The sequence below is a fragment of the Haliaeetus albicilla genome, chromosome 3 (assembly GCF_947461875.1).
Source record: "Haliaeetus albicilla chromosome 3, bHalAlb1.1, whole genome shotgun sequence".
NCBI classification, from domain to species: Eukaryota; Metazoa; Chordata; class Aves; order Accipitriformes; family Accipitridae; genus Haliaeetus; species Haliaeetus albicilla.
In genome coordinates, this window is record NC_091485.1 from 51,703,086 (window position 1) to 51,715,182 (window position 12,097).

Consider the following 12,097-nt stretch of genomic DNA (forward strand, 5'->3'; position numbering starts at 1 on the left):
TTAACTGTAGGCACCTGATGTGATGCTTCTCTTTGTCCTTTTCCAGGTCTACGATTTAGAGCACCCTGCAGAGTCCTTGAACAGCGCTCCTGGCTGTGTCCCTATGGATGAAATGTGTCAGAGTGGTGGGATGGCCTCCTGTGGCGCCCATGGCAAGTGTGTTGGTGGCTGGGATTTCTTTCGCTGTGACTGTTCCCCAGGATATGCTGGACCAGTGTGTGAAAAAGGTACTGCAAGTTCTAGGGAGAAATTCATGGTGAGGATCTGTGGGAGCAGCATCAAACATAATGCTCTAAATTTGCCACGACTTTGAACTGAGTAGCCTAGTAAGACCATGCTGTACGCTGGGAGTGATTTAGATCTGCAGCAATGTAAATATCCTTCTAACTCTTGTTGAATAAAGATAATGTCACAGATGAGGGTCTTGTTGAGACCTGCTTTACTTTGTGGGGGAGGCAAGTGGTCAGATGGGTTGTTTTGTCCTTTTCATCACAGCATCTTATTTCTCAGTGGTGAAACATTCTGCATTGTGCCTTTTTCCTCTGATCATACTGATCACAAAACATAGTTTAATGAACATGGTACTATTTGTCATCTTGCAGCAGTTATAAGAGTGATGAGGTTCTCTCTGCAAAACCTGGGGGACAACCCTCAAATCCTCAGGCCCAATTTTCCATCCGTAAAATGCAGATAATTCCATTTGCCTCTGTCACTGGAATGAATTGAAGATTGTGCAATGCCCCTAGACCACAGCAGTGGGTGCATGTGAGGACATAATATCAGGCTGGTTCCAGCAAATGTGTTATCCTGTACAAAAATCAGCATGAAACATGTATCAGAGAACAAAGGCATGCAAGGGTGGATGATGACAACCTCAGAGACACAGTAAGAAAGTGCAAAATCTTAACACAATTTAAAAATTTAGGAAATAAATTATTTAACTTCCAGTAGCCCACAGTCATGTTCAGAGTACAGGGGGGACACACTTGAACTTGGCTCTGTCCTCCCTATCTTAATACCTTCAGCAGCTATTTCTCTGAAGCAGAAATCAGAAGAGAGTTACAGGTGTTTATTGGGACCTTTCCTGCCCTGTGTCTGCCTTCTCCCTCTATGCACAAGGTACAAATGATGGGATTGATCATAACAGTCTATAATGAGCACCAGTGCCCCATAACTTTGGGGCTTTGTGTAGTGTTGGAAGAGACTTAGCCCCCTCAGTCCTGTAGTTTGAAGGAGCTACAGGTGAGGATGAGCAGCAGTGAGCAGTTGGGAAGGAGCACAGGTGAGGTAGTGTTGAGTCAATGTGCTGTGATTAATAGACAGGACTGGTGATGTATTACACACATCCTTTCAGCTCAGTGTGCTTACTTTTCTTTCTTGTGTACAGAACAATAATAAAGCCAGACCCTCTCTTCCTTTTTCCATCTGCCACACAAGACTTAAAAGATGTGACAGTAAATTACTCAGCAGAAGCTCTGTCTGTCCAGTGGGGTGAGGACTGGAATTGTAATTGGCACGCTCTAGGCCTGAAGCCTTCACTGTTTAACATGTTTATAATGACCACAGAAATGGTTAATATAGTTCAGTTATTTGTATTAATGTTTTGCAGACAGATGATACTGGTTTATAAACATCTGCCTAGCTTTATATCTTATTCTGTTTTGCATCATCTTGGGATGCTGGTTCACAAGCCCAACTGCTGTATTGGCTCCTACCCTTCACCACTGTGGGACAAACCAAATGCTCAGAAAGTAATTACTCGAAATCCATAAGTCATATCCGGATGTAATAGGAAAACTTTGATTGGTTCCAGCTTCTTCTAATATATTGGGCTGCAAAATGCTGGTGTTCAGCTGGTGCTTTATGAACGGCTGAGCCGTGGTCACAGCAAGGAGCAGACAGCTGGGGACAGGAGTCACTGCAGTGTCCCAAGAAAAGCCATCCCTGCTCATCAGTTAGAGCCTGTAGCTGCAGGGATGGTGAACAAGAGAGAACAGTGGGTTACGAAGAATAATATGAGGGGAATAAGCTAGAGGAGAAAAGAAAACATGCTTCGAGAAAGAAAAGAAAGAGGAGAAACAGTGAGAGGAAACAAAGTCTCTTGATCATTTGATATTTCATGTCCTGGGAACCAGACTAAATGCCCCAGGATGAGCTGGGTGCTCTTTGGATTTCTACTTGTGTGACACTGACCTCAGATTAGCCATTGCTGACCCAGCATTCTTCCTGTCTAGTAACTAACTTGGACTATGTCTTTATTTGGTAAGAGGAAACTTCTTTTTTCAACTAAGCTGTGCCCAGAACAAGAAAATCTAGGATTGCTGTCAGGTAGTGAGACTAGAATGGGTGCCTGCTGCCTAAGAGCACCAGGGTCTGAGTGTTTTAGTGGTTTTTGATTTCCACGGAAGTGTGCAGTGCAACTTCATCAAACTCTCTGCTGGACAATTCTCAGATAGATTCCCCAGAATGATGGGGAAAGAATTAACTTCAGTGCATTTTCCCTAGTTAAAATAATAAACACTGGCTTAATCTCTCTTTGCAATTAAAAAAAACAAAACACATGACTTTGCCTGCCCTGAGGTTTTCTCTTGTGCCAACTGAAATGGGAAGTAAAGTGCATATTTTCTAACAGTGAGGTTACTAACCACAGGACTAAGCTACTGAAAGAAACATTAGATTATCTTTTTTTTTGTCTTCAGATCAATAACAACTATTTTACTGGAAGATATGTTTCAGATCTTAAAAAAAAAAAGTTATTGGGCTCAGTGTAGGTGTGATTGGGTAGAACACATTGCTTGTGACAGGCAGAATGTTAGAGACCGTATCTAATTGTCCCTTTCCTGCCTAAATTCTATATCCTTGATTTGTTCTTTTTCCCTTAATTCCCTTGGCAGAGAGGGGATGCTTTCCATGATGCTTCATTACGTTGCCAAAGTTTCTTAAGAATTCAAACTCTGACATTCAGAACTGGTTAATTCTCGAGCAGTAGAGATCTGAAGGAGCAGTAATTTCTCAGATTTTCACTTTGGTTTTGTGTATGTTGTGCTTAGTTCTTCCAGAATGGGCTTTTGGAAGGGACAGTTGGATCCATTATGAGCTGAGAAGCATCCTCAGCACTCACAGCACTCAGATTCAGCTGATGGTCCGCACCCGTATCTCCCACAGCACCCTTCTCAGCTTGTCCTCTGCAGATGGGAATGGATACATCCAACTGGAGGTGAGCAGTCCAAAAGCCATTCTGCTTCAGTGCTCTTAATTTGTCATGGAGTACCCTAGTAAAAGAAAAAGATGCAGTTTCCGATTAAGGACACCTATTCTGTAATGTAATAAAGAGCAAGAATTCTCCACATGAGGGTAACTACTCTCATTTGTGTTGTCCTTCTCAGCATTACCCTTTCATAGCATAGATTCTAGTTGTTTCACTGCCAGCAAAATGTACAGGTGAGTGCATGTGATACACATGAATGGGGAAGATTGTTTTGTCCTGTTTGCCTTTTCCCTTTGCTTCTGTCTGTCTCTGGCTATAATACTTGTCTGTACATTTTTGTTGCTGCTGCAAAAACCTGTCTGGATTATATTAGCTAGACAGAGGCTAATTATTCCAGTTGTAACAGGAGGGTCAGCTGGGAAGACTTAGAGGTAGACATCAGTAGGAACAAGACTGATAAAAAGGTTCATGTGAGTTAGAAGAGTGGCCCATAAAGAAAAGAGTTGATAATTCCTGGAACTGCAGTTTTCCTGTGGTAATTTTTATCTGGGAATAAAGCACTTAAAAACAAGAGTGCCATTTTCATTTTAAAAACTGGGGTCCATTTCCTGAGGCATGACTGTGTAATAACATTTAGAAGTGCATTTCTGTTATTAAAGATATTAATCATCTTCCTCTAGGTGGTTGAGGGTTTCTTCAGCGTTAACTTCAGCTTGGGGGACAAAAATCATTCTCTGAGAATGAGGACATTACGTATAAACAATGGCCAGTGGGTTCTTCTGACCATGGAGCGCTACAACAATGAGTTTACCCTGCGTGTTAACAGTGGTGGAGGTGATCAAGAAGTGACCTCTGTCTTGGGTACGAATAGATGGTTTGAAATGGATTGGGCAAGCATTGTGCTAGGAAACCACCTTCCCAATCATTCAGAGAGTGATTTCCAAGGTAAGTGATATGACAGGTTCCTAAAAGGAGGGAATTAAAGTCTAAAAGTGGCATCTTTGAGTGTATTGGAGAGTCTAAAACCCAGGTAAGAATTCCCATGAAGACTACTATGCCCATGAAATAATACCACCTCCTCTTCTAGGGAATTCAGAGCCAATGTTCTGCTCTCTGTTTGCCATTGTATCCTAGTGACGATGTGAGATTTCCTGTAGATACGAAAAAAGAGCACTTCAGATTTTTACTTCCCTTGCCAAAGGCCCCAAGCAGAGAACTCATGCTGCAATCTTCACTCCCTTTTTGCCTTGGAAGGGTTTAAGGAACAGACACAACACCTCCTGGTAGGAGGAGAAGGATTTGCAAGGCAGTTCATACTGCTGTCTCCATTTCCTGGGGTGGGGTGCTGGGACTTTGAGATTGTAGCTCAACAAGAAGACAGCTTTTTCCATTCTGTTGTTTCTCATTCAGCCCCACTTATAAGATTATATTTTAAATCTAGATTAATTTAGTGGAGCTGTTCTGGTTCATAGCACAGTTCTGCTAAACTGATGCATTGGTACAGCCAAGCTGTCCTGGAAAAGCATTGTTGATCTGTAGATGGGCCAGAGCACATAGGCACATGTCCTGTAGCTCTTCTAAAATAAAACTGATAAGCAGTATAATGATCTTTTTTTAAAATGTTTTAAGTTTTCTACAATGCTGTAAGGTCTCCTGCATATGTGTTGGGGGCAAGGCTTGAGGTGGGGAAGTTGCTAACTCAATGTATTTCTCTGTATACTCCCTTGCTTTGATACAGGTTGTATGCGTGATGTCCAGCTGAATGGTCAGCCGCTTCTCGTGGAAGGCAAAAGCACAGAGTTTGGCTTAATTCTGAGGCGGCAAGGTGTCACGATGGGATGCCATTCCAGTGCCTGCAGCAGCCAGCCCTGTTACAGCCCTTTCCTTTGTGTAGACCTGTGGAGAAAATATGAGTGCCGGTACATTATGCTTTTGTTTTCATACAGGGCGGGTTGGGAAGCTCTTTCTTTCCACCTTAGTTCAGGCAATTTGCTTCTAACAGTGAAAATTCCTGCTGCTGCTGGCCAGAGAGGGGCATCCCAAGGACAAATCCTTCTCTTCATTCCATCTCCCATCATGGACCACACTTGCCTTTTCCTGCAAGTCTGATATAGAACCTATTTACTCCACCATTTTTTCCATGGTGAGAAGATCACAGGCCAGTGAGGAAGTGAAATTCCCTTTGATAAAAGGTGGATTGCAAAAGCGTTGATCTCTCCTCTGTGTGAAAATACATATATTCTTATATAGCATATATAGTGCATGTATATATATATGTATAAATACATATTGCATATACAATATATATTTACTTATATTTTTTGTAAAGAAGTTAAAATTAATCATACTTTCTATGAAACAATGAGACTTTCAAAATGAGACTGTCACAAAACTCGATTCTAAAATTGGCTGCCCAGGGTCAGAACCAAAGTCTACCAGCTGGTATCCTACACAGTTAGTTCCTTGGAGAAGATCCACTCTTTAAAGAAAATTTTCAAAATTTGTATTAAAATATGGAAATCAAAATATAGGCATTTCTGTTAAAAAAACCAAACATACATATGTGCAGGACTGGGAGAAAGAGCCACTGGAATTCTTTAATTTCAGCCAAAATTTGGCACTTCTGAGGCCTGGTGATTCATTGCTGAAAGAGGCTGTGAGATGGTCTTAAGTGTGCCTTGGGACACTCTTTTCTTTGGTCTACTTGTGAAAGAACAATATGAAGGCTCTTCCATTTATTCACTAGTATTTCTTCTTTGGACTGCAGAAAGCCGGTCTGTGCCCTCACAGTATTCTTCCATGGCCTCTCCAATTACATATCAGAAGAAATCGCTTTCTCTGCAGTCCTAAAAGACAAGATGGGTCATTCTGAGGAGGTCAATGACATCTCTCCCAAAGGTCCAAGTGAACATTATAAAGCTTATACTAAGTGCTTGCTAGCCCTTTTCCCATTCCATTTCTTTCTAGGGGTTTTGAACACATCTGTAGAAAAAGGGTTAGTCTGTTCAGAAGCTGATGGATCCCTTTTTTAAAGAAGGAATGAAGCTCTTCTGCATATCTTCTGGATAGGGAAAGCAGAACATATATTCATGTTTTCATAAGCCTGCTAGCTCACTATGTTAGACTTTACATGTATTTCATACTCTCAGTGTGAATTTGTGATCTGCTTGAAAAGACTTTAGTTATCAGCTTTAAAGAAATAGTAACAAACTTTGCACAAGACACCACCACCAGGTGCTTTGCTTGCCTAAAAGATATGTTCTGCTTTTGTTGTTCAGGTGTCCAGCTGGGAAAGTAGAAGTGACTGACAACCTTACAGGGCTCAGACACTGTACCTCATCACCTTGTGGACACTGGACCTGTAGGAATGGGGGTACCTGTGTGGCTCAATCCCAAGACAAGACTATCTGCCAGTGCCCTGAAGGTTACAAGGGAAGATGGTGTGAAATCAGCCAGGTGAAGGCTGGAAGACCCGTTGGACTCAGCTCTGGCTCTATTCTGGCAATCAGCATGTGCCTCCTTGTCTTCCTAGGTAGGAACACCAGTCCCTTTTTTCTTTCTTTTTAATCTTGTACCTTGCTCCATTTAATCAAGTCTACTTTACCCTTGGATGTTGTGATCAGTGTTTCACTTTTTCTGGAGATCACGAGTTGGGAGTTCATTTGAGGATGCTAAGGGACAGGCATCAGCACATCGTTACAGTTTAGTTGCTTTGAAGCCAGTTCAAGCAAATTTAGGACTTCTCTCTTTCAGAATCACTTATTTTCAGTTCTTCTTAAGTAAGAGCTTTCCATCTGTGCGTGCAAATCTGTGTGCAGCCACAACCATCTGAAACTCTCACCTGCCCTGAGCCCTTACATTTGTAATAGGTAGGACCTACAGCTAGTACCTGCTGTTCATGTATTAAGAAGGAAGAGATCTTTCTCTAGAAAGTTTATGACCTTGACAGGCAAGCCTCCTTAAAAGTGTGAGGCAAAAAGAGATGTTCGCAGTGTGTCCAGTTTCAGGTGCACTTTGGCTGAAAAGTTAATAACACCATAAAACTGTTTTCCTATTGATAAATTGCATACACGTCTCAGAATAGTAGAGACTCCATGATTATATTACACTTGTAACCTTCATTAAAACAGTGTTTTACTTACTTTGGGTATCTTATTTACTCAGGATTGGTGAAAGGCCAGAGACTGGCCAAAATGCCTTCTATTTAAATGGATTCCTTTAGGTAAGTAAAATACCCTTTTAATGAAGTCTATGATGTAATATACATAGATGATTCTTTACATTCCTGAATATAAGTTGTTTATATATTAACAATTACGCATTTCTTACCTGGGAATTTGATTGTCAAATTAAGAGTTGATTTAATGTCTCAGGAGTCATGTATCTACTTGTTTATCATGCATCATACTTTGTCATAAGTCACATAACAAATATGTGTCTTTATTTCTTCCAGCACTCTTGGTCTCCTACACGGTGTGGAGTCAGTGGGGAAGTTCAGGGTTTCGGAAAGGAGGAATTTACCACATTCCTGAAGAGCGTGAAAGTTGGGAGGATGTTAGAGAAAATGTCTTCAATTACAATGAAGAAGGAGGTGGAGAACGTGACCAGGTATGATGCAACTTCAATCCAGTCTTTGCAAATCTAACCTCTCCTCACCTTCCTTTCCCAGACCTTTTATTTAACTTACTGTCCTTATGCAATTGGCTTTTTTTTTAAAAAAAAAAAACAAAAACCCTGAAGTACTCTTGAGTGGGAGGCTTCTATTTCAACCCATTCTGTACCTTTCGCGATGCTGGTCATCTGTGGCCACCTTTGAGGGGGCTGCTCTGGATACAGCATTCTTGCTTTAGCTGAACACTATCATTACGCAAGGGGATTTGGTATGATCTGAACTAGGTCCTCTCTTTTCTTCAGTTTGTAGAAAACTCACAGAATCCAGTTTGTGTTGCATTGAATTTTAAAACATTTTTTTGGAACCTGTTTCCTTTTTTGTTGTTTCCCTCTGATATTTGCATTCTTTTTTTCCAGAATGCTTATGATATAGCTGAACTGAAGAAACCTCTCCATACCATTCCCCACTCCTCCTTGAGGGCAGCTGCTCCACACTCCAGGACACCCACTGGCCAAAAAAGAGACTCACTCCCAAAACATGCACATCAAAACCAATCAACATCAGCTGTTACCAGCATCCCAGACTTCAAGGAATATGTTTCTCAAATCATCTGGGATGCAGACAATGATCTACAGAGTCTTCCAGCTGACACTATTCATTTTTACTGCTTAGAAGGGCAATGCTCTCTAGCAGGGAGCCTTAGTTCCTTAGACTCCACTAGTGGTGATGAAGATCTAAATTACGATTGCCTCCAAGAATGGGGGTCAAAGTTCGACAAGCTTAAAGAACTCTATAAGGTCTCAAATGAACATTTATAACCAGAGTTAAAGGAACTTGACACATTACCATGACATATGGACACTACTTTTAAAAATGCCCTTTTTTATATATAAGGTACATCAAGTAACTTACTTGATGCAAGTTTTTAGTTACAGTAGTATGATATACTCAGTTTTCCCAGGAGTGATAATCTGAATGGTCTTTTTATATGCACTGCACAGTTATTTAATGGTAGAATTGCAAAGACTTTTAAAGCATGAATTTTCTTGAAAACTTTGGAATGTAGGATTTGCATAGAATAGCATTATAATATCCCTTTTTATTTGTGTAGACCACAGTGACTTACTGGAATTATCCTGGATGCGAGAACTTGAATTATTTTCTCCCTAGTATTAATATGAATCCTATCAGGTGGGTAACAATGGGTATGGCATTTTTTTTTTAATTGCATTCATTTTAGACTGTGAAATAATTATTTAAATGTTAAATATAAAACATTTAAAATTTCTGAGTTTCTTGTCAGCTTTTGTCTTACCCTCCTAAACCATAATCTCCCCTGACATCACACACACCACCTCACTCACTGTTACAGGCTGCCCAACTGTGGGAGACTTTTTCTGCCTGACCATTTTTCTAATAACCCATAAAGAGGGGAAAAGAGTGGAAAGATCCTAGCTGTGAATAGTGCTTTGCTGATGTGACAGTTTTACACTCTTAAAAGCAGTTGTGAGACCTGGGCAAAGTTTCTGTTCAGTAAGCTTTTATTTCCAACTTTGCTTTTCACGTGGAACCCTTCTTCAGAGTCTGCAGCGGGAAAACAGAAGAGCTGATAGCAGGTATGAAGAGAAGCTAAAAAGCCATCCAGGCAAAAGTTGGAACTGAACTCTTTCAATCAGGACAGTCATTGTAAAAATTGGGATCCTCAAAACAGAAATCATGGGAAACCTACCCTGTTCCCCTTTGCCTCCTCCCACTCCCCCCAAAAGGACTGTGGTTTGAGCATGAAAAGGGAGTCAGGATCTTCTGAAATCTAACACTGACTTGAACACTCACCTCTGTGACCATGGGTATATCACCTTGTTCTTTCTCTCCTACCTCTCTGAAACAGGGGCAGCTCCCAATGCATGGGGTAATCTGTGAAGGTTAATAGGTGCTTACAGAGTGCTTGAAAGCTCTGAAGTGCTAAAGGTTTTTTTGTTTTCTACTCAGTGTTTTTTTAATTACCAGTACAACGTGATACTCAATGTTTGTTTTTTATTGAAGTCTTGACACTTCCTTTGATTTATAAACACTGTTTTTAAAATAGATCTTTCATCAGTATTCATCATTTTACTTGCCATAAAAAATGCAAATGTAAATTAGTTTTGTACCAAGAAGGAAGATTTCGATACTATTAGAACAAGTATAATTTAAACTGAAAATTGATTGTACAAAATCACCATGTGAACTGTATAAAACAATCTGTATTAATTTTGTAAAATTATTTATATCAATGGTACTAAAATAGTGATATTTATTAGAGAGATGTGGAGCAAAGAGTTAGGATGAGACACTCCTTCATGCCGAAGTCTTACACAGCTGGGCATTGGTTGTTCTTAAAAAGTAATAAAAAATCAATATTGTAGCTATATTAACACATGGCCACATCTTGCTTAATGTAAATTTTTCCTCCTTTCTAAAGACATATGGTGTGGTAAGAAACTACAAAATCTCTTACATCTGGGGATATTACATATGTTGTTGCTGCAAATGAAAACTGCTGAGCCCCAGAACTCCAGTAAGGCGACTGTTCAAAGTCTTGAACTCTTAGAACATTTTCATGAAGTGCATATACATTTTTATTGCTCTTTATTAAGCAGCCTTTTCTGAACTTGGTATCAAGTAAAGCTTAGCATAATTATTGGTAAAATGTCTCTTCCAAAAGAGAGTAATTTGAACAATGTGCTACAAATAACGCTAACAGACTAACTATGATCTCCCGGAGGATTATTTTGTAATTCATATTCTGAATTGCATCCATTTTACGTATGGATGCATTAAACAGTAACTCAGGAAGTTTGAACCAGTAGATAATTTTTTTTTTCCTCAAATAACTGAAGACACAAAGTAACAAGCACGACAGAAGATAACAAATTGCATTGTAGTCAGGACGTGTAATGGACTTGTGTCTTCATGGAAGATGAGAAAGAGGAAAGTTCTTCTCTCTCCTTGGGTCACTTGTAGCAAAATGCAGAATGTTTATGGCTGGCAGGTCACTGTCTAGCTACATAGTTAGATGGTCTGAGACTAAGAAAGGGCCACACCGGACACTAGTTTGATGCCGTATCCCCAGTCGTGGCTGTTGAGTAGATGAGTCGCAGTCCTGTAGGAAAGGAAAAACCACCTAGTCGCTTACAGCAGTGACTGGGGCAAAAGAATTTGCATTGTGTATCTACATTGAAAACTTGCTGTGCAGCCTTTGTGAGCTCTTTTCTTGGTAAAATATTTGAGAAGTTCAGCCAAATGACTGAAATAGTTAAAAGCTTCTGCTAGTCATCCTGCCTGTCCCCCAGACGTTGACATCCCAGGAGCAGGGATATCTGAAAACCTCGAGAACCAGCTCCTGGCTAGTTGCAGCTCAGAGTGTGGCACAGTCAGACACGGGCTATGTGAACGTGGACATCTGAGTCACCCTGGAGGTAACTGCTTGAAAGGGAGTAGCTGCTTCTGCCACTTGATTTGAATCTGCCCTTCTTCACGGATCGAGGCCTTAATCTCTTTTTCTTTTCCCAAGGCATTAAGGTGTGCATGGGCAGGAGGAGGATGCAGGATTAGGCGTTTTACCCCAGGCTGAGCTGCGGGAGCCTGCTCTGACCACTGGAAGGGCCCGGCTCTGAGCACTCCCTTCTTGCCATCTTCTTTAGGTAACCGCTAGTCACCGCACATCAAAAAATGTATTTACCGTTACTTAATTAAGCAGCAGCAGGGGAAGGGAAGGAGGGAGCGGTAAGGCAAGGGAGGACTTAGGAGCCTGTCGCTGTGAGGGTGGGTCGCAAGAGCCACCTCTTCAGGTGGGGCTGGGCCCCAGGCCTCACGGGGGGTGCCACTGTGGGGACACGGCCACGGTGGACACGCAGATGGAGGGAGGGCTGCGGTGGTGCTGGGGGCGACGAGGGGCGCCAGCGCCACGGTGGAGGTGACGCCAGCTCACGCTCCCACCCATTTCGGAGGGTTCGGCTGTTCTTCCACCAGGTTCCGCGCCAAGCCGCGACCCCCGCGGCAGCTAAAGCGGAGGTCAGCGGGGAGGCGACCGGGCTCAGCCCCGACCGGCCCCGCGTCCCCACAGGCGCCATCTTTCCCGCCCCGCCGTGGTGGGCGGGGCCTCCCCCGCGGCACCGCCCCCGGGCTGCCCTACCGGCTGGGGCTCCACGCGGGGAGGGGGGGCGGAGACGCACGTAGCCCCGCCCCCCGCCTGCGCGGCGGGGGGGCGGTGGCTGGCGGCCATCTTGTTGCCGCCG

General features: G+C 42.2%; 1 protein-coding gene across 2 annotated transcripts in view; it reads left to right on the plus strand.

Moving 5' to 3' along the window:
• Positions 1 to 9,106, plus strand: part of LOC104323175 (neural-cadherin) — a 56,320-nt gene extending 47,214 nt beyond the window's left edge. The window contains exons 27-33 of one of the 2 annotated variants that reach the window (XM_069779698.1): positions 47 to 227; positions 3,051 to 3,217; positions 3,889 to 4,153; positions 4,947 to 5,127; positions 6,487 to 6,740; positions 7,373 to 7,430; positions 7,662 to 7,775. In XM_069779698.1, coding sequence (XP_069635799.1) covers positions 47 to 227; positions 3,051 to 3,217; positions 3,889 to 4,153; positions 4,947 to 5,127; positions 6,487 to 6,740; positions 7,373 to 7,416 — 1,092 coding nt within the window. In that variant the 3' untranslated portion in view covers positions 7,417 to 7,430; positions 7,662 to 7,775. Of the gene's footprint in view, positions 1 to 46; positions 228 to 3,050; positions 3,218 to 3,888; positions 4,154 to 4,946; positions 5,128 to 6,486; positions 6,741 to 7,372; positions 7,431 to 7,661; positions 7,817 to 8,236 lie in introns of those variants that run through there. The other variant, XM_069779697.1, reaches the window with a different exon arrangement.
• The last annotated feature ends 2,991 nt before the right edge of the window (positions 9,107 to 12,097 follow it).